The sequence below is a fragment of the Taudactylus pleione genome, unplaced genomic scaffold (genome assembly GCF_031769625.1).
Source record: "Taudactylus pleione unplaced genomic scaffold, aTauple2 ptg000978l, whole genome shotgun sequence".
Classification (NCBI taxonomy): domain Eukaryota; kingdom Metazoa; phylum Chordata; class Amphibia; order Anura; family Myobatrachidae; genus Taudactylus; species Taudactylus pleione.
In genome coordinates this window covers 708,594-732,219 of record NW_028285379.1, presented here as the reverse complement: position 1 = coordinate 732,219, position 23,626 = coordinate 708,594, and the positions used below count along the sequence as shown (strand labels likewise).

The 23,626-nt window shown below is 46.3% G+C and overlaps 1 protein-coding gene across 1 annotated transcript in view; it reads left to right on the top strand.

Annotated features, from left to right (window-relative positions):
• The first annotated feature begins 2,331 nt into the window (after window positions 1–2,331).
• Window positions 2,332–23,626, top strand: part of SMARCD3 (SWI/SNF related BAF chromatin remodeling complex subunit D3) — a 137,279-nt gene continuing 115,984 nt past the window's right edge. The window contains exon 1 of the mRNA XM_088460768.1: window positions 2,332–2,435. Within this exon, the coding sequence (XP_088316894.1) occupies window positions 2,424–2,435 (12 nt within the window). The 5' untranslated portion in view covers window positions 2,332–2,423. The remainder of the gene's footprint in view (window positions 2,436–23,626) is intronic.

Here is a 23,626-nt window from a genome sequence, read left to right as displayed (position 1 = left end):
ATAAATGCTGGTTATTGTCAGATAGTTCCTATGTCTATAAATGCTGGTTATTGTCAGATAGTCCCTATGTCTATAAATGCTGTTATTGTCAGATAGTCCCTGGTGAGTGTGTCTATAAATGCTAGTTATTGTCAGATAGTCCCTGGTGAGTGTATCTATAAATGCTCGTTATTGTCAGATAGTCCCTGTTTTATAAATGCTAATTATTGTCAGATAGTCCCTGGTGAGTGTGTCTATAAATGCTGGTTATTGTCAGATAGTCCCTGGTAAGTGTGTCTATAATTGCTGGTTATTGTCAGATAGTCCCTAGTATCTGTGTCTATAAATTCTGTTTATTGTCAGATAGTCCCTGTGTCTATAAATGCTGGTTATTGTCAGATAGTCCCTACTGAGTGTGTCTGTAAATACTAGTTATTGTCAGATAGTTCCTGGTGAGTGTGTCTATAAATGCTGGTTATTGTCAGATAGTCCCTGGTGAGTGTGTCTGTAAATGCTAGTTATTGTCAGATAGTCCCTGGTGAGTGTGTCTGTAAATACTAGTTATTGTCAGATAGTCCCTGGTGAGTCTGTCTATAAATGCTAGTTATTGTCAGATAGTCCCTGGTGAGTGTGTCTATAAATGCTGGTTATTGTCAGATAGGCCCTGGTGAGTGTGTCTATAAATGCTGGTTATTGTCAGATAGTCCCTGGTGAGTGTGTCTATAATTGCTGGTTATTGTCAGATAGTCCCTGGTGAGTGTGTCTATAAATGCTGGTTATTGTCAGATAGTCCCTGGTGAGTGTGTCTATAAATGCTGGTTATTGTCAGATAGTCCCTGGTGAGTGTGTCTGTAAATGCTAGTTATTGTCAGATAGTCCCTGGTGAGTGTGTCTATAAATGCTGGTTATTGTCAGATAGTCCCTGGTGAGTGTGTCTATAAATGCTGGTTATTGTCAGATAGTCCCTGGTGAGTGTGTCTATAAATGCTAGTTATTGTCAGATAGTCCCTGGTGAGTGTGTCTGTAAATGCTGGTTATTGTCAGGTAGTCCCTACTGAGTGTGTCTGTAAATGCTGGTTATTGTCAGGTAGTCCCTGGTGAGTGTGTCTATAAATGCTGGTTATTGTCAGATAGTCCCTGGTGAGTGTGTCTATAAATGCTGGTTATTGTCAGATAGTCCCTGGTGAGTGTGTCTGTAAATGCTAGTTATTGTCAGATAGTCCCTGGTGAGTGTGTCTATAAATGCTGGTTATTGTCAGATAGTCCCTGGTGAGTGTGTCTATAAATGCTGGTTATTGTCAGATAGTCCCTGGTGAGTGTGTCTATAAATGCTAGTTATTGTCAGATAGTCCCTGGTGAGTGTGTCTGTAAATGCTGGTTATTGTCAGGTAGTCCCTACTGAGTGTGTCTGTAAATGCTGGTTATTGTCAGGTAGTCCCTGGTGAGTGTGTCTATAAATGCTGGTTATTGTCAGATAGTCCCTGGTGAGTGTGTCTGTAAATGCTAGTTATTGTCAGATAGTCCCTGGTGAGTGTGTCTGTAAATGCTAGTTATTGTCAGATAGGCCCTGGTGAGTGTGTCTATAAATGCTGGTTATTGTCAGATAGTCCCTGGTGTGTGTGTCTATAAATGCTGGTTATTGTCAGATAGTCCCTGGTGAGTGTGTCTATAAATGCTGGTTATTGTCAGATAGTCCCTGGTGAGTGTGTCTATAAATGCTGGTTATTGTCAGACGGTCCCTGGTATCTTTGTCTATAAATTTTGGTTATTTTCAAACAGTCCCTGATGTCTGGGTCTGTAAATGCTGGTGATTGTCAAACTGTCCCTTGTGCTTGTATCTATAATGCTGGTTATTGTCAGACGGTCTCTGGCTATAAATGCTGGTTATTGGCAGACTGTGTCTGGTGTCTCTGTCTATAAATGCTGGTTATTGGCAGACGGTCCCTGATGTCAAGTCTATAATTGCTGGTTATTGGCAGACGGCCCCTGGTAACTGTGTCTAAAAATGCTGCTTATTGGCAGACGGTCCCTGGTGCATGTGTTTCTAAATGCTGGTTATTGGCAGACGGTCCCTGTGTATATAAATGCTGGTTATTGTCAGATGGCCCCTGGTGCCTGTATATATAAATGCTGGTTATTGTCAGATGGTCCCTGTATATATAAATGCTGGTTATTGTCAGATGGTCCCTGTATATATAAATGCTGGTTATTGTCAGACGGTCCCTGTATATATAAATGCTGGTTATTGTCAGATGATCCCTGTATATAAAAATGCTGCTTATTGGCAGACGGTCCCTGATGCCTGTGTATATAAATGCTGGTTATTGTTAGACGGTCCCTGGTGTCTGTGGAACGGGCAGGCTATTGTCAGACTGTTCCTCTATGTGCGCGTGCGCAATGTCTCTAAACCCAACAGATCCAACGGAACCAGAACCCAGAGGCACATGGAGAGAAAGGTGAGACTGCAAGAGACATCCTTCCACTGACTGCAAGAGACATCCACCCACTGACTGCAAGATACATCCTTCCACTGACTGCAAGAGACATCCACCCACTGACTGCAAGAGACATCCTTCCACTGACTGCAAGAGACATCCACCCACTGACTGCAAGATACATCCTCCCACTGACTGCAAGAGACATTCACCCCTAAGCCACCCACTGACTGCAAGAGACATCCTTCCACTGACTGCAAGAGACATCCACCCACTGACTGCAAGATACATCCTCCCACTGACTGCAAGAGACATTCACCCCTAAGCCACCCACTGACTGCAAGAGACATCCTTCCACTGACTGCAAGAGACATCCTTCCACTGACTGCAAGAGACATCCTTCCACTGACTGCAAGAGACATCCTTCCACTGACTGCAAGAGACATCCTTCCACTGACTGCAAGAGACATCCTTCCACTGACTGCAAGAGACATCCACCCACTGACTGCAAGAGACATCCACCCCTAAACCACCCACTGACTGCAAGAGACATACACCCACTGACTGCAAGAGACATCCTCCCACTGACTGCAAGAGACATTCACCCCTAAGCCACCCACTGACTGCAAGAGACATCCTTCCACTGACTGCAAGAGACATCTAGCCACTGACTGCAAGGGACATCCAGGCACTGATTGCAAAAGACATCCAGCCACTGACTGCAAGAGACATCCACCCTAATCCACCCTTTGACTACAAGAGACCTCCACCCTAAGCCACCCACTTACTGCAAGAGACATCCACCTTCAGCTGCCCACTGAATGCAAGAGACATCCACACTAAGCCACCCACTTACTCCAAGAAACATCCAGCCACTGGCTGGAAGAGACATCCATCCCTAAGCCAGCCACTTACTGCCAGAGACATCTTGGCACTGACTGCCAGAGACATCCACCCTAAGCCACACTTTGATTGCAAGAGACATCCACCCTAAGCCACCCTTTGAATACAAGAGACTTCCACCCTAAGCCAGCCGCTGACTGCAAGAGACATCCACTCCTAGTTACCCATTGACTGTAGGAGACATTCACCTCGAGCCACTCATTGACTGTGAGAGACCTCCCCCATTGTATGACACTTGTTATGAGATATCTCATGTATGTACATTGATGTGGGGCGTCTTGTGCTCTCTACATGAGGAACTGATGATACCAGAAGGTTGTAGAAGGTCTGAGCAAAGCTTCATACACCACATTAGGGCCACACTGACCATCTGCAATTCCCAGGCTCCTATTTATATTGGGTCATACACCTGGTACTCCTTCTCCTGTCAGCGCTCTTCATTCCCTCGCTTCCTATTCATACCTTCATTCACATATTAATGTTCCATTTAGTCTTACCACGTAGACCTATACCGTGTGTCCTGGTCTTACCACGTAGACCTATACCGTGTGTCCTGGTCTTACCACGTAGACCTATACAGTGTGTCCTGGTCTTACCACGTAGACCTGTACCGTGTGTCCTGGTCTTACCACGTAGACCTGTACCGTGTGTCCTGGTCTTACCACGTAGACCTGTACCGTGTGTCCTGGTCTTGCCACGTAGACCTGTACCGTGTGTCCTGGTCTTACCACGTAGACCTGTACTGTGTGTCCTGGTCTTACCACGTAGACCTGTACCGTGTGTCCTGGTCTTACCACGTAGACCCATAATAATAATAATAATTTTATTTATATAGCGCTTTTCTCCTAAAGGACTCAAAGTGCTTTACATTTACAGTACAAAATACAAAATAAGCTTAAACAAGGGACATTAGTGAGATGCTGGGTAAATAGGTGAGTCTTGAGTCTATTTTTGAAGGACTCTAGAGTGGAGGCCTCTCGAGCTGTGCGGGGAAGTGAGTTCCAAAAGGTTGGAGCCACAAAACTGAAAGCTCGACCCCCAGACGAATTCCGTGAGATTCTAGGTACTGTTAGTAGTCCTTCGTCAACGAATCGCAGTAATCGAGTGGGACAGTAAGGAATGAGAAGCTGCTTCAGGTACCCTGGGCCATGGTCATGAAGGGCTTTGTAAGTTATTAATCCAATCTTGAAAGCAATTCACCATCTGACAGGCAGCCAGTGAAGGCAGTAGAGAATGGGTGTTATGTGGTTGGAACGGGGCTGGTTGGTTAATAGCCTGGCAGCTGCGTTTTGTACCATCTGCAAGCGGTGTAATTCTTTTGCTGGGAGACCGAGGTAGAGGGTGTTGCAGTAGTCTAGGCGTGATGATATAAATGCATGTATGACTTTAGGCAGATCTTCTGAGGGAATTAAGTGCTTGATTCTGGCTATGTTCCTCAGATGAAAGAATGAGGATTTGATTGTGGCTGATACCTGATGTTTAAGTGTCAGAAGCCACTATCCAGGACAACACCAAGATTCCGTACATGGTCAGTGTTTTGTAATTCTGATCCCCCAGGCGTAAGTCCTGTTGGTTGGCTATGCTGTAGCCCTGTCCTGTGACCTATCATAAGGACCTCTGTTTTATCAGGGTTCAGTTGCAGTCAACTGGCACTCATCCCTCCTGAAGCTCCGCTAGGCAGCCATTTAGGGTTGTTATTGGGTCCTTTGTACCTGGAGCAAAGGACAGATACAGTTGTGTATCATCTGCATAGCAGTGGTAGACCAGGCCATGACGTCTGATCAGCTCTGTCATCAGAAACTGTGGGGCCCGGGTCTATCAAAGTAAGAAGGGCCCCCCCTGCCCCCCAACACCCGCCCCCCAACGCCTCCACGTAGACTTATACCGTGTATCCTCATCTTACCACGTAGACATATACCGTGTGTCCTGGTCTTACCACGTAGACTTATACCGTGTATCCTCATCTTACCACGTAGACATATACCGTGTGTCCTGGTCTTACCACGTAGACTTATACCGTGTGTCCTCATCTTACCATGTAGACATATACCGCGTGTCCTGGTCTTACCACGTAGGCATACAGGACCTCATTAAGAGTCGGTCGTAAGCGGCCGCTCGGTCGTACACCTAACTATCAAGAATCAGAAAAAAAAACAATTGCATGGCCGGGCGATCGCAACCAAAGTGACGTCCATATATGGACAAAGCACCTTCTCTAGCTAACGAGTGATAGCAGTTAGCGATCGAGTCAGTCATTAATTTTCTTCTGATGGTTGCGGCCACTTGTGTTGTGTTGGGTGCAAATTACACCAAAAATTAACAAAAAAACGCATAGAATAAGCCGTCCCCATGATATACATTTATTCTTATTATTCTCTTATGCTAACGCAGCTGAATCAATTACAAGCCAATTAGCAGTGTTATTAGCTACAACAATCGATTATTAGCTGCTTACATTGTGTGGCACAAAATAGAAACATCAGTCCGAACATCAGTCACATTCGATAGTATCGATTGTACTCTGGGGCTTGAGAGAGAACGTACCCAACCTCAAGCTGTACGATCAGCCAGGCCTCTAACCTGCTCGCAGAGTGACGTTTTACTACTTCCGGCCTTCTATGTCAGTCGTAACAATTTATGTACGCCCCTAAAACGCCCTGAAAACAGTGAGGAACGCCTGCGTTTTCAGACCACCACCCCCGTCACCACCCACAAACGGCCTTTCATGTCAATCAACTACCGGAAGCCACTTCCTGCTCGTAAGCCGTACAATCGACAGCATTTTAGATCGCAAGGTCTCGTACTCACATGCGCACAACTAACCGTGTGCATACGTGGTTTGGAAACATCGGATGCGTACGACCGAGCGGCCGCTTACGACTGACTCTGAATGAGGTCCACAGTGTGTCCTGGAGGTCTATTCACTAAGCCTTAGGGCTCTATTTATCAAAATTATTTTTACTAAAATAAAGTGATAATCACTTTTTTTGCGATAAATACCGTGATAAGGCTCCGAAGGGGATTCGCAGGGACAGAGCTTTATGGATTTGTAGTAAATCCCTGTGATATTGCCGGAATTCGCAATGCGAATTCACTCGGTAATATCACACTACCATCTGCATTACCAATGCGGATTGTAGTAAATAGACAGAGATAAAATGGAGAAGGATAAGGTACCAGCCAATCAGCTCCTGTCATTTTTCAAACACAGTCTGTGACATGACAGTTAGGAGCTGATTGGCCTGGACTTATATTTCTCCATTTTATCTTTCTCCAAGGCTTAGTGAATAGACCCCCTGGTCTTAACATCAAGGCACCCCGTGTGTCCTGGTCTTGCCTATTAATACCGTTCAGTCGCTTTAGAAAGAATTGCTTTCCAGTCTAATCGTGTGGTTCCAAAGCACAAAAGTTATGTGTACGTAAAAAGGGGAAACACGATATAAGTTTAACGATTAGAGTAAAAAGCAAGAAAAATGAACAATAGGTACAGCCGATGTATACGCGTGCGCACTGGTCCCAGTATACAGTCATTCAGTCCAGAAGTCTGCGGTCGCTAGAAGATGTGTATACACTGGGGTCAGGACACAGCCTATATACGGTATAGGTTACAGAGATGACAAACGGACAAGTTGGCAGGTTTTCATTGGTTCTTGCTTCTGGTCAATCTGGTCATTGGTCAGTTCATACGGTGTCATCAGGGGCATGGCTCAGGGTCTCATTCAGACCTGCTCGCGAGCGCAGGATGCTCGCACGCGGGTCGATGGTACTCAAATGCGCCTGCGCACGACGGAGGCTGCTCCGTCGTGCGCATGCGCGAGACCCGGCGAGCTGTCGATGGTGGGCGTGCCGGGGCGTGGCTGTCCAGACGGAGGCGTTCCCATGAGAACGCCTACCGTCTGAGTCCGGCCCCACTGACATCACTAGTGATGTCAGTGGGAGTGATTTTGGCTCTGATAGAGCCAAAATCACTCCAGGGCTTGCGGCAGCGAGACCCTACCACAGGGTCTCGTCGCAAGCCCGATGGTCGCGATGGTCTTGCCATCGCGACCATCATCATGGACGCTCGCATAAGCTGTGGGTGGTATGATACCAAACATGACATGTCCACTGTATTCTAAACCTTAGATCTCGTTTAAGTACATATTACATCATAATTATTAGCTAACAATACCTTTAATAACTCTGATTATTATCTATAATGTGTGGGAACCATTTTATATGTATGCGTTCGCATATGTGCGTCTGTGTATGTGTGTGTATGTGTATACATGTGTGCGTTCGCATTTGTGCGCATTGGATTGCACTAACGCAAAGTAGCGTATTCATAACGCCATCAGACCATAGATGACTATATCGTCAGATAATAATTGTAAAGCGATCATACCCAATTATTTGACTTTGACACACCATGTAGGAACCCCGTGTGTCCCTGTCTCTCCACGTAGGCACCCCGTGTGTCCCTGTCTCTCCACGTAGGCACCCCGTGTGTCCCGGTCTCTCCACGTAGGCACCCCGTGTGTCCCGGTCTCTCCACGTAGGCACCCCGTGTGTCCCGGTCTCTCCACGTAGGCACCCCGTGTGTCCCGGTCTCTCCACGTAGGCACCCCGTGTGTCCCGGTCTCTCCACGTAGGCACCCCGTGTGTCCCGGTCTCTCCACGTAGGCACCCCGTGTGTCCCGGTCTCTCCACGTAGGCACCCCGTGTGTCCCGGTCTCTCCACGTAGGCATTTCAGAGAGTAATAAAAATAACGCACCTGGAATCCTATAGCAGCTTCTATAGTCTCTATTTTACAATGAGAAAGAACAGTTTAAATCATAAGAAGCGCTGGCTCAAACTATATATATATAAATGTATGCAATTATAAATTATTGTGACGAATGTGAAATAAGACTCTAATATACCATATTTTGTGTATCAAATGGATCAGCAAAACCATTCAAACGAAAAAAACAGAATAAGGGGGGAAGAGAATCAAACAAAATTGAACTGAAATAAATTAATAATTATAAATTATAAATTAATAAATAAAAAATAAAATAAAAATAATAATATTAAGTAAAAATAAAATGGATAAACAAATCGATCACAGTGATGTTTATGCTCTTTAGGGGTTAGATGGGTGCCCGCTGCTGTACTGCGGGTTACTGTCCCTACCTTTCCCTGAGACACGGGGTTCAGCTTTCTGCACTCGCCTCCAAAGCCGGTGGTAACTTCGGCGCTCAGTGTTGGAGGGACACGTGCACTTTGTCCCGTTCTGGATGCGGTGTTGGCCGATTGCTCCGGCTCGCTGCTGATCCGCTCTATTCTTCAGTCCCCTTGCTGGCCAAAGTGGGGAAATGCCGATGATGTATTTGTGGTGAAAAAAAGCTCCAACGCATTTCGTCCACGTGACTTTATCAAGGAAGCCGGACTGCCAGTCATTGCTCCCATTAGTACTCTGGGATTTCTGATGATTGGCTAATAGGTGCTATTGCACCAGTGTTGATTAATTGCCTCATTAGGGTTCTACACTTTATTAGTAAGAAACTTTAAAATACTTTAAAATCACCTTGTGCAAGTCATACATGCTGCTTGGGGTTTAACACATTAAATACTGTATGTATAACCAGGCACCCCGTGTGTCCGAAGTCTCACCAAGTAGGCACCCCGTGTGTCCGAAGTCTCACCAAGTAGGCACCCCGTGTGTCCCGGCCTCACCACGTAGGCACCCCGTGTGTCCCGGTCTCACCACGTAGGCACCCCGTGTGTCCCGGTCTCACCACGTAGGCACCCCGTGTGTCCCGGTCTCACCACGTAGGCACCCCGTGTGTCCCGGTCTCACCACGTAGGCACCCCGTGTGTCCCGGTCTCACCACGTAGGCACCCCGTGTGTCCCGGTCTCACCACGTAGGCACCCCGTGTGTCCCGGTCTCACCACGTAGGCACCCCGTGTGTCCCGGTCTCTCCACGTAGGCACCCCGTGTGTCCCGGTCTCTCCACGTAGGCACCCCGTGTGTCCCGGTCTCTCCACGTAGGCACCCCGTGTGTCCCGGTCTCTCCACGTAGGCACCCCGTGTGTCCCGGTCTCACCACATAGGCACCCGTTTGTCCCGGTCTCACACGGGTGCCTGGTTAGACATGCTGGGAATGTAACCCCTGAGATGGCAGCCCCAGGAATACTGCATAAGGGTGCAGCGTCCCCTCAGGGTGACAGCCCACCCCCTACCCACCACATCACACAATGACGTAAGTATCTCCTCTATAGCTCCCAGCTGTGCTCTGGATAATTACATATGGTACCCGTGGGGGGAGACGGGCCACTGGCCGCTGCTTAGGGCTCGCTATTGGTCCAGTCTGTCGCACCTCCTCTTACAGACAAACTATGGGGTTTCTGTGAGGGTAGGGCGAGTAGCCCTACCCAGGTATGTTGGTGTGAACTGAAGTTTGGCACATATGACCTTATTTTAGCATTACCTCATGCTTTGGTTACAATGGGAATAATTATTCCACAGTGACCCCAGGTGAGCGGCACAACGTACAGCAAATAAAGAGGTCCCCGCCATGGCCGCCTGACACCAGCCGTGGCTTGTGACGTGGCTTTTGGTGCCTGTGGAACTATGACCATCCATTGCTCACAGTAGACAGCATGAGCAGCATTGTATTTACAGTGAGGGGGGTCCCGGCATAAGATTTTTGGAAGCGGTTTTCCACTTAATGATAGTTTAGCGTTGTCTTATACGGACAGTGAAATAACATTTAGTCTCCTGTTAAGTGATCTATAATAAACTGGATGCATACCCCATGTGTGTGTTATTCATTATTATATACGTGCTCGGAGACATACGTGCTCAGGGACATAAGTGCTCAGGACATGCTCAGGGACATACGTGCTCAGGGACATACGTGCTCAGGACATGCTCAGGGACATACGTGCTCAGGGACATACGTGCTGTCGCTGCCCACGTCACAGCTAATCCCCTAGAATGGCAGCTGCTGTGTCCTGCGTTCGTTTAGTGATTTATGTTAATGAAGAGGCGTGGTTGTTAGCCAGGGGGTGTGCCAGTGTACCATCCAGTCACTGCAGGGCAATAAGCTGCACTCGCCCTGATTTTATACCCTGCCACATCACCCCCGTCGCCCAGTATTTGCTCTTTGCTCCCCATTCATACCATCTGGGGGCTTTGGAGCTGGGTGGCGTGCAAAGTGTTGCTAGAATTCTATTTCCTTTTGTGGATACGTTTTCCATAGTGAGCTGTCTAGCTGCACGCCGATGGCACCGCGGAGACTGGTGTAATATAACCTAACGCACTGGATTTATTTATTTATATTAAAATATTGTTTATTAAAATGTTCTTTTAAGTATAAATATCAGTGACAAATATATTTCCACACTGTTTAGGCTATAGTGGGGACCACCCAGACCCCCAGCAATGTGAATTTGGAATAGTTAGTGGCATAATGCAGTTGATGGATTGTTGGGGATCATTTGCTTGGTCTGAAACACGTGGACTCCTCATCACACCTCTCCCTGAGCTGTCTCCTGGCTGTGGGATATGAGGGATCCTAATGGGTAAAGGTTGGGTTGCTGCTGGTGAAATGCGTTGTGCGCTCCTCTGTGGGGAGAAGAGTGAGGTTATATCCTGGATTATCTGAGTGTATGAGGACTCCTGATGGGTAAATGTTGGGTTGCTGCTGGTGAAATGCGTTGTGAGCTCCTCTGTGAGAAGAGTGAGGTTATATCCTGGATTATATGAGTGTATGAGGACTCCAGATGGGTAAAGGTTGGGTTGCTGCTGGCGACATGCATTGTGCACTCCTCTGTGAGGAGAAGAGTGAGGTTATATCCTGGATTATATGAGTGTATGAGAACTCCAGATGGGTAAATGTTGGGTTGCTGTTGGTGACACGCATTGTGCGCTCCTCTGTGGGGGGAAGAGTGAGGTTATATCCTGGATTATATGATTGTATGAGGACTCCTGATGGGTAAAGGTTGGGTTGCTGCTGGTGACACGCATTGTGCGCTCCTCTGTGGGGGGAAGAGTGAGGTTATATCCTGGATTATCTGAGTGTATGAGGACTCCTGATGGGTAAAGGTTGAGTTGCTGCTGGTGACATGCGTTGTGCGCTCCTCTGTGAGGAGAAGAGTGAGGTTATATCCTGGATTATCTGAGTGTATGAGGACTCCTGATGGGTAAAGGTTGGGTTGCTGCTGGCGACATGCATTGTGCACTCCTCTGTGAGGAGAAGAGTGAGGTTATATCCTGGATTATATGAGTGTATGAGGACTCCAGATGGGTAAATGTTGGGTTGCTGCTGGTGACACGCATTGTGCGCTCCTCTGTGGGGGGAAGAGTGAGGTTATATCCTGGATTATCTGAGTGTATGAGGACTCCTGATGGGTAAAGGTTGGGTTGATGCTGGTGAAATGCATTGTGCGCTCCTCTGTGGGGGGAAGAATGAGGTTATATCCTGGATTATCTGAGTGTATGAGGACTCCTGATGGGTAAAGGTTGGGTTTCTGTTAGTGACACATGTTGTGTGCTCCTCTGTGGGGGGAAGAGTGAGGTTATATCCTGGATTATCTGAGTGTATGAGGACTCCTGATGGGTAAAGGTTGGGTTGATGCTGGTGACATGCGTTGTGCGCTCCTCTGTTAGTAGAAGAGTGAGGTTATATCCTGGATTGTATGAGTGTATGAAGACTCCTGATGGGTAAAGGTTGGGTTGCTGCTGGTGACACGCGTTGTGCACTCCTCTGTGGGGAGAAGAATGAGGTTATATCCTGGATTATCTGAGTGTATGCGTAATCCTGATGGGTAAAGGTTGAGTTGTTGCTGGTGAAATGCATTGTGCGCTCCTCTGTTGGGAGAAGAGTGAGGTTATATCCTGGATTATCTGAGTGTATGAGGACTCCTGATGGGTAAATGTTGGGTTGCTGCTGGTGAAATGCGTTGTGAGCTCCTCTGTGAGAAGAGTGAGGTTATATCCTGGATTATATGAGTGTATGAGGACTCCAGATGGGTAAATGTTGGGTTGCTGCTGGTGACACGCATTGTGCGCTCCTCTGTGGGGAGAAGAGTGAGGTTATATCCCTAACCCGTGACTTTTGCCATCCTGCTTCTGTTGCAGCAGTGTTTATATACCATGTACTTGTATTGCATTGTCTTAAACTGTATGACACTGTTTTCTTGTTCTGCTCAACTGTCTATGTACTATGTCTATGTACTATGTCTATGTACTATGTCTATGTACTATGTAAGGCGCTGCGGAACCCTTGTGGCGCCATATAAATAAAGAATAATAATAATAATATCCTGGATTATCTAAGTGTATGAGGACTCCTGATGGGTAAAGGTTGAGTTGCTGCTGGTGAAATGCGTTGTGCGCTCCTCTGTTGGGAGAAGAGTGAGGTTATATCCTGGATTATCTGAGTGTATGAGGACTCCTGATGGGTAAAGATTGGGTTGCTGCTGGTGACACGCATTGTGCGCTCCTCTGTTGGGAGAAGAGTGAGGTTATATCCTGGATTATCTGAGTGTATGAGGAATCACTATTGGTCATCTCTCTCGGATTCTGATTGGCAGCCTGGTCCCGTGACTGGCATGTGCCCTAAGAATCTCGGCTATTCATTTCTTCAGGCTTAGTGGGCTCTTCTAGTAGCTGATATCAGATGCACGGAGGACACTATAAAACCTCTAAATCACTGCGGCCCTGATTCAGAGCGGCTCGCAAAAAGAGAGTGCTCGCTCTGAATCAGGACGGCGGCTTTTTTTTCTTTTATCTGGCCTCCTGGCCGCTCGCTAAGCTGTGGGTGACCACCCACAGCTTTAGCGAGCGACCAGGTGATGGCCACGATGGTTGCGACCATCGGGCTTGCGACGAGACCCTTGTGGTAGGGTCTCATATGCCGCAAGCCCCAGTGAGCTTCCTGCTCTCATAGAGCCGGAAGCTCACTACTGACATCACGAATTATGTCAGTACGGCCGCCCACAAACGGCAGGTGTTCCTGCAGGAACGCTTCCGTTTGTCCAGCCACCCCCCTCCCCGCCTACAAAACGGGACGAGCTGTCGATCAACATCGACAGCCTCCCCGATTGTAGCGAGTCCCGGAGCGAGAGAATTTCTCTCTCGCTACGGGGCTTGGTTGCGCTATGCACAACCATCGGCCCGCTTGCCAGCGGGTCTGAATCAGGCCCTGTATTTTCTGACACGTGGTTTTGGTTCCTGTGTGATTACTATAGAGCTCTGCTATGCGCTGTGCTAGTGCGGTGTGTGTTATATGTAGTGCGAACACGGTGTCCTCCATCTACTTAGGGTAGAAATTGCTTCACGTGGCTGTATGAGCGCTGTGGGTGGAATCGCGGGGCTCAGTATGTCTCTTATCTAGGGGTCCAGGCGAGTCTGGCAGGCTCGGTACCTGGGTATACTGTGGGCCGATGGCTGTGGGCGACTTAATAATAATAATTATAATTATTATAGACAGTGTCACTATTGTACAAATTATAATAAAATATAACGCGGTAGTAGCTCGTGAAAGAGCGTTTACACTTCCCTGACAGTCTGGGAGAGGCGGAGACTGCACAGAGCCAGCCAGTCAGGATTACATGTGACTGGGCCAATGGGCAGAGACTTTGTGCACATGTGCAGATCATTTTCCCCTTGTGCGGCCATGAGGACAGGCCTCTGCTCCTGCACACAGCGATAGCACATACTGACGGCCGGCGTTTGGTTTAGCTCCGGGAACAGGGACCAGTGGTTTGTCTGACACAATAATGTATTATTGTCTGATAACTGCGTCGTGCATCATTAATCTGTGTCCCACAAGCATACATTGGGCACCTCTGCAGCAGCCACCGACCATAGACCTATACGGGGACAGGATCCTGCTACTGTATAGACTGACAAATGTCATATATCACTTACACCTATTACCCAGAATCCGCTTCACACTACGGCTGCTTATACCCAGGCGGTGAGGCCCACATGTATTTCTGCAGGACCGACCCCCTCCCTTGGGGAAGCCAGCTAGCCTGTGACAGTCTGAAACTATGGTGGGGGACACCGCCCTGTGGCTCTTCCCTCCTATGGTTCTGATAAAGCCTAATGCTCCATCTCCCCCCCTCCCCCTGATTTTTTAAGGTGATCTGCACTAGGCTGAGGGCACTAGTACTGGTTAAGAAATGGGGTGGGGGTCTCCATGCATTCAAAATCTGAAAAAATAGTTTTTTACACTAGATCATCTGTTCCCAAATTCGGTCCTCAAGGCACCCTAACAGTCCAGGTTTTCAAGATACTTAAAGACAGGTGAATTAATCAGTACCTCTGTCAGTTTGATTATACCAGCTGTGCTCAGCAGGGATATCCTTAAAACATGGACTGTTAGGGTACCTTGAGGACAAAGTTTGGGAACCCCTGCTGAAGATGTAAGCGGACAGTTAAAATGGTGGAACTGTCCCATATAGGGGGCGATTCGATTCAGCTCGACTAAAGGATTCATTCTCGCACCTTCCTGGGGAAGGGGATACATTGACCACCCAATAAACACCCTGATATAGAGGTCACTTCTTGCAAGTCTCTGAGTGCACCTCTTGTTTTGCTTGGAATATATATATATAATCACATACGGTAGGTGCGGCACTCCATACAGAAAAGTATTTACAATCAGCGTCGTTGCAGTCAACGTTTCAATGCTTAATACATTTTCATCAGGACATAAATATATATGTAGAGAGGGAGAGAGGGGGGGAATCAGGCTCTCTGGGCTTTCGGGGCGAGTGGGTGCGATTATATGCCGCAATTGCGGTACCACTGGACTTGCACATTTTTGTTTACAAACGAGGGGTCGAATTGTACACCATTACAATAGCAACTCGCCCCCTTCTCCTACTTGGATGGAGCCCTTAGAGGAATACCAGTGCACAAACTTTGCTTAAGATTTGAACATATCTAACGACAATGGGATAAATAAATGCGTTTATGTAACTATTTTTTATAGATTCACAACATAGCGAAGGTTCAGCAGTGACGGTTCTCACCCTTTATCTACTTACATGTAGCTTAATAGAGGGATGAGATACAGTACCCCTGTAACATCCCTGTGTCTATGTATAAACACTGACATTACCACAGCTGCCACTAGGGGGAGCTAAGTGACCAGTGTATTGTGCACCAGGGTAATGGAGGAGAGGGTATGATACCGATATCTATCTTATATCTCTCTATCTATCTTATATCTCTCTATCTCATATCTATCTCTCTCATATCTATCTATCTATCTATCTATCTATCTATCTATCTCATATCTATCTTATATCTCTCTATCTCATATCTATTTTATATCTCTATCTGATATCTATCTATCTATCTATCTATCTATCTATCTCATATCTATCTTATATCTCTCTATCTATCTCATATCTATTTTATCTCTCTATCTCATATCTATCTATCTATCTATCTATCTATCTATCTATCTATCTATCTATCTCATATCTATCTTATATCTCTCTATCTATCTCATATCTATTTTATATCTCTATCTCATATCTCTCTATCTATCTATCTCATATCTATCTTATATCTCTCTATCTATCTCATATCTATCTCATATCTATCTATCTTGTATCTCTCTATCTCATATCTATCTTATATCTCTCTATCTCATATCTATCTATCTCATATCTATCTATCTCATATCTCTCTATCTCATATCTCTCTATCTCATATCTCTCTATCTCATATCTCTCTCTCTCATATCTCTCTATCTCATATCTCTCTATCTCATATCTCTCTATCTCATATCTATCTTATATCTCATATCTCTCTATCTATCTATCTCATATCTATCTTATATCTCTCTATCTATCTCATATATATCTATCTTATATCTCTATCTCATATCTATCTCATATCTCTCTATCTCATATCTATCTTATATCTCTCTATCTCATATCTATCTATCTTATATCTCTCTATCTATCTCATATCTATCTCGTATCTATCTTATATCTCTCTATCTCATATCTATCTCATATCTCTCTCTCTCATATCTCTCTCTCTCATATCTCTCTATCTCATATCTCTCTATCTCATATCTCTCTATCTCATATCTCTCTCTCTCATATCTCTCTATCTCATATCTATCTTATATCTCATATCTATTTTATATCTCTATCTCATATCTCTCTATCTATCTCATATCTCTCTATCTCATATCTATCTTATATCTCATATCTATCTTATATCTCTATCTCACATCTCTCTATCTCACATCTCTCTATCTCACATCGATCTATATCATATCTCTCTATCTATCTCATATCTATCTGTCTATCTCCTATCTCTATTTATCTCATATCTATCTATCTCTCTCTATCTCATATCTATCTATCTCATTTCTATCTATCTCATTTCTATCTATCTCATATCTATCTATCTCATTTCTATCTATCTCATATCTATCTATCTATCTCACATCTATCTATCTCATATCTATCCATCTATCTATCTCATATCTATCCATCTATCTCATATCTCAGCTCTATCTCACATCTATCTCACATCTATCTCACATCTATCTCACATCTATCTCATATCTCTATCTATTTCTCTATCTCTATTCTATCTATCTCTCTCTCATATCTATCTATATCTATCTCATTATCCCATATTTATCTATCTCATATCTATCTATCTCATCTCTATCTATCTCCTATCTGTCTATCTCATATCTCTGTCTATCTCATATCTCTCTATCTCATATCTCTCTATCTATCTCATATCTATTTATCTCATATCTATCTATCTCACATCTATCTATCTCTCTATCTCATATCTCTCTATCTCATATCTATCTCTATCTATCTCTATCTCATCTCTATCTATCTCATATCTATTTATCTCATATCTCTATCTCATCTGTATCTATCTGTCTATCTAATTTCTATCTCATATCTCTCTGTCATCTCTATCTATCTCATATATATCTCTCTATCTATCTCACATCTGTCTCCCACATCTATTTCTCTCATATCTTTTTCATCTCTATCTCATATCTGTTTCTCTCATATCTATCTATCATCCATCTATCTCTTATCTATCTCTCATATTTATCTCTATCTCATATCTATCTATCTCATATCTCTCACATCTATCTTTCTCTCATATCTATCTATTTCTCTCATATCTATTTCATCTCTCTCACATCTGTTTCTCTCATATCTATCTATTTCTCTCATAACTATCTATCTCATATCTAACGCATATCGTGAGGCTTGGGTTTGGGATAGGTTAGGATGAGGCTTATGCTTGGGAGAGGATAGGGTCAGGCTTAGGTTTGGGAGAGGTTAGGATGAGGCTTAGGTTTGGGAGAGGATAGGGTCAGGCTTAGGTTTGGGAGAGGTTAGGATGAGGCTTAGGTTTGGGAGAGGTTAGGATGAGGCTTAGGTGTGGGAGAGGATAGGGTCAGACTTAGCTTTGGGAGAGGATAGGGTCAGGCTTAGGTTTGGGAGAAGTTAGGGTGAGGCTTAGGTTTGGGAAAGGTTAGGATGAGGCTTAGGTTTGGGATAGGTTAGGATGAGGCTTAGGTTTGGGAGAGGATAGGGTCAGGCTTAGGTTTGGGAGAGGATAGGATCAGGCTTGAGTTTGGGAGAGAATAGGGCCAGGCTTGGGTTTGGGAGAGGATAGGGTCAGGCTTAGGTTTGGGAGAGGATAGGGCCAGGCTTAGGTTTGGGAGAGGATAGGGCCAGGCTTGGGTTTGGGAGAGGATAGGGTCAGGCTTGGGTTTGGGAGAGGATAGGGTCAGGCTTGGGTTTGGGAGAGGATAGGGTCAGGCTTAGGTTTGGGAGAGGTTAGGATCAGGCTTAGGTTTGGGAGAGGTTAGGATCAGGCTTAGGTTTGGGAGAGGATAGGGTCAGGATTGGGTTTGGGAGAGGATAGGGTCAGGCTTGGGTTTGGGAGAGGTTAGGATGAGGCTTAGGTTTGGGAGAGGATAGGGTTAGGTTTGGGAGAGGTTAGGGTCAGGCTTGGGTTTGGGAAAGGATAGGGTGAGGCTTGGGTTTGAGAGAGGTTAGGGTCAGTTTTAGGTTTGGAGAGGTTAGGGTCAGGTACTAGCTATATGGCAGGAGCAGTATGACCTCCTTTGTGAGATGTTGAGCGTCTGTGTACGCAGCTCCCATCGCCACGCCTGCGACTCTCACATACCGCATAATCTCTGTGCATACAGTAAGCCATCTTCCTGTCACTACCCAGAAACGCTACATTCCTGTGCGTCTCCTGTACAACTCTGGCAATGCGCAGACTCTGTGGACGCATTCACAGGGAGATATAGATACATGCGCTAAGGTAATGAATTGCTCCACGGAGTCTGACAATGGTCGTGATTGCGATCCAGTTCGCAGCCTTTGTGTAATGAGATTTGTAGCGTTAAGTATATTTAATTCTTTCTAAGTATTTCTCCTCTATTCCGCAGTGTTCTTGGGTAACAAACAGGAACCGCTCTCTGGGCTGAGTCACAGGTGCATGTAGCGCCGATGTTGGCGGAGTTAAGCGATTATTTGTAACTACACACGCACAAAAAATGCAGAAATCCCAACGGTGCCTACATTCTAATGAGTATACGCTATTGCGTACGGCAGCAGCGGCATTATGGGTGGCGAGGCAAAACCATGGGTGAACGCAAAAAATGTCTCGGGTGTGTTATGGGAGTGTCGGGGGTGTGTCTATGCGACCAGACGCAGTGCCGAAGCTACAGAGGCCATGTTTAGCCAGACTAGAGGAGATACTGCGCCAGCCATAGGTGTGGATGGTGAAGGCGATGTTGCGCTAATAGGGGATTGTTTAGAACCACCGACGTAAGTGCACCGTCCAGGGGTATTGAAAGTGCGCGTCTCACAGTTTGCGCTGTCCTGCGCACACTACTACAGAAGGAGGAGGCTGAAAGTAGCAAATTACAGCTGCCGCGACTGACCAAAAAATCGCAATAGCGGCTGCAATAACGCCCAGCTCTGAATCACGCCCTCTGCGAGCACGAGATCGTGTTATGTCTGTCGCAGATAGAAAACGCGGCAGAGGTTTCAATCCTAGTAACAAAAGCTTCATAAAAGAAACACAATTATTACACATTCCAGCCCTGTGGAGCTTGCAATCTATTTTCCATACTGGTGAAGACCACGTGCGCTGCCTGATGTCTTACCACAGAATCTTGTCTCAGATTTCGCAGCCATGTTTGTGAATTAACCACGTTACCTAGTGTCCAACATAGGGGGAGAGGTATCAAGTGTCCAACATAGGGGGAAAGGTGTCAAGTGTCCAACATAGGGGGAGAGGTATCAAGTGTCCAACATAGGGGGAGAGGTGTCAAGTGTCCAACATAGGGGGAAAGGTGTCAAGTGTCCAACATAGGGGGAGAGGTATCAAGTGTCCAACATAGGGGGAGAGGTATCAAGTGACCAACATAGGGGGAGAGGTATCAAGTGTCCAACATAGGGGGAGAGGTGTCAAGTGTCCAACATAGGGGGAGAGGTATCAAGTGTCCAACATAGGGGGAGAGGTGTCAAGTGTCCAACATAGGGGGAGAGGTATCAAGTGAGAAATTACCCATAGCAACCAATCATCTCCCAGTTGTCATTTATCTAGTCCATTCTATAAAATGTTAGGTATAAGCTTATTGGTTGCTATGGACAACATCACCACTCTTTAGAAGGTTTGATAAATCTCCCCCTTAGATGTGATCATTGTGAGCGTCCTGTATAGCGGCAGCGTTTCTCTCACTTTCCCTCATTTCTCTTTAGCTCGTTCATCGTTTCTCTCCAACATTTGCTTAAATTTCCATCATACCCCGTATATCTCCCTAGTATCTGCTGCGCCTGGCAGAGCGCCTCCCTAGTATCTGCTGCGCCTGGTGGAGCGCCTCGCTAGTATCTGCTGCGCCTGGCGGAGCGCCTCGCTAGTATCTGCTGCGCCTGGCGGAGCGCCTCGCTAGTATCTGCTGCGCCTGGCGGAGCGCCTCGCTAGTATCTGCTGCGCCTGGCGGAGCGCCTCGCTAGTATCTGCTGCGCCTGGCGGAGCGCCTCGCTAGTATCTGCTGCGCCTGGCGGAGCGCCTCGCTAGTATCTGCTGCGCCTGGCGGAGCGCCTCGCTAGTATCTGCTGCGCCTGGCGGAGCGCCTCGCTAGTATCTGCTGCGCCTGGCGGAGCGCCTCGCTAGTATCTGCTGCGCCTGGCGGAGCGCCTCGCTAGTATCTGCTGCGCCTGGCGGAGCGCCTCGCTAGTATCTGCTGCGCCTGGCGGAGCGCCTCGCTAGTATCTGCTGCGCCTGGCGGAGCGCCTCGCTAGTATCTGCTGCGCCTGGCGGAGCGCCTCCCTAGTATCTGCTGCGCCTGGCGGAGCGCCTCCCTAGTATCTGCTGCGCCTGGCGGAGCGCCTCGCTAGTATCTTCTGCGCCTGGCGGAGCGCCTCCCTAGTATCTTCTGCGCCTGGCGGAGCGCCTCGCTAGTATCTGCTGCGCCTGGTGGAGTTTTGCGGAGTACCACAGTTAAGTACAGTGTCTCGTGTAGTGCTTCCTAGTATGTATTGTATCTTCAGGAGTGCCTCAGTATTATGAAGGTGACTTGCTAAGTGCCTCAGTATTATGAAGGTGACTTGCTAAGTGCCTCAGTATTATGAAGGTGACTTGCTGAGTGCCTCAGTATTATGAAGGTGACTTGCTGAGTGCCTCATGAGTATGAGCTGTGACTGGTAGGTATTGTGTCTTGTGGCGAAGTGTCTCACTAGTTTGTACTATATCTTGTGAAGTGCCTCACTTATGTACAGTATTTGGTGGAGAGCCTCACTCGTATGTGTGCCTCGTTATTATGAACTGTGACCTGTCGAATGCCTCACTATAGTGACAATAGTATCTATTGTCCCTGGTGAGGTGTCTCACTAGTATGTAATATGCATGTAGGAGTAACTCACTAGTATGTACTATGTATGCAGGAGTGCCTCATCACTAGTATGTACGATGCATGCAGGAGTGCCTCATCACTAGTATGTACTATGTATGCAGGAGTGCCTCATCACTAGTATGTACGATGCATGCAGGAGTGCCTCATTACTAGTATGTATGATGCATGCAGGAGTGCCTCATCACTAGTATGTACGATGCATGCAGGAGTGCCTCATCACTAGTATGTACGATGCATGCAGGAGTGCCTCATCACTAGTATGTACGATGCATGCAGGAGTGCCTCATCACTAGTATGTACTATGTATGCAGGAGTGCCTCATCACTAGTATGTACTATGTATGCAGGAGTGCCTCATCACTAGTATGTACTATGTATGCAGGAGTGCCTCATCACTAATATGTACTATGTATGCAGGAGTGCCTCATCACTAGTATGTACTATGTATGCAGGAGTGCCTCATTACTAGTATGTATGCAGGAGTGCCTCATCACTAGTATGTACAATGCATGCAGGAGTGCCTCATCACTAGTATGTACTATGTATGCAGGAGTGCCTCATCACTAGTATGTACGATGCATGCAGGAGTGCCTCATCACTAGTATGTACGATGCATGCAGGAGTGCCTCATCACTAGTATGTACTATGCATGCAGGAGTGCCTCATCACTAGTATGTACGATGCATGCAGGAGTGCCTCATCACTAGTATGTACGATGCATGCAGGAGTGCCTCATCACTAGTATGTACGATGCATGCAGGAGTGCCTCATCACTAGTATGTACGATGCATGCAGGAGTGCCTCATCACTAGTATGTACGATGCATGCAGGAGTGCCTCATCACTAGTATGTACGATGCATGCAGGAGTGCCTCATCACTAGTATGTACGATGCATGCAGGAGTGCCTCATCACTAGTATGTACGATGCATGCAGGAGTGCCTCATCACTAGTATGTACGATGCATGCAGGAGTGCCTCATCACTAGTATGTACGATGCATGCAGGAGTGCCTCATCACTAGTATGTACTATGTATGCAGGAGTGCCTCATCACTAGTATGTACTATGTATGCAGGAGTGCCTCATCACTAGTATGTACTATGTATGCAGGAGTGCCTCATCACTAGTATGTACTATGTATGCAGGAGTGCCTCATCACTAGTATGTACTATGTATGCAGGAGTGCCTCATCACTAGTATGTACTATGTATGCAGGAGTGCCTCATTACTAGTATGTATGCAGGAGTGCCTCATCACTAGTATGTACAATGCATGCAGGAGTGCCTCATCACTAGTATGTACTATGTATGCAGGAGTGCCTCATCACTAGTATGTACTATGTATGCAGGAGTGCCTCATCACTAGTATGTACGATGCATGCAGGAGTGCCTCATTACTAGTATGTACTATGTATGCAGGAGTGCCTCATCACTAGTATGTACGATGCATGCAGGAGTGCCTCATCACTAGTATGTACGATGCATGCAGGAGTGCCTCATCACTAGTATGTACGATGCATGCAGGAGTGCCTCATCACTAGTATGTACGATGCATGCAGGAGTGCCTCATCACTAGTATGTACGATGCATGCAGGAGTGCCTCATCACTAGTATGTACTATGTATGCAGGAGTGCCTCATCACTAGTATGTACTATGTATGCAGGAGTGCCTCATCACTAGTATGTACTATGTATGCAGGAGTGCCTCATCACTAATATGTACTATGTATGCAGGAGTGCCTCATCACTAATATGTACTATGTATGCAGGAGTGCCTCATCACTAGTATGTACTATGTATGCAGGAGTGCCTCATTACTAGTATGTATGCAGGAGTGCCTCATCACTAGTATGTACGATGCATGCAGGAGTGCCTCATCACTAGTATGTACTATGTATGCAGGAGTGCCTCATCACTAATATGTACTATGTATGCAGGAGTGCCTCATCACTAGTATGTATGATGTATGCAGGAGTGCCTCACTAGTATGTACTATGCATGCAGGAGTGCCTCATCACTAGTATGTGCTATGCATGCAGGAGTACCTCATCACTAGTATGTACGATGCATGCAGGAGTGCCTTACTAGTATGTACGATGCATGCTGGAGTGCCTCATTACAAGTAATCATGCCTCACTAGTATGTAAGAGTGCCTCATCACTAGTATGTACGATGCATGCAGGAGTGCCTCACTATTATGTACGATGCATGCTGGAGTGCCTCATTACTAGTAAGAGTGCCTCACTAGTATGTAAGAGTGCCTCATCACTAGTATGTATGGTGTATGCAGGAGTGCCTCACTAGTATGTACTATGTATGCAGGAGTGCCTCATCACTAGTATGTGCTATGCATGCAGGAGTGCCTCATCACTAGTATGTACGATGCAT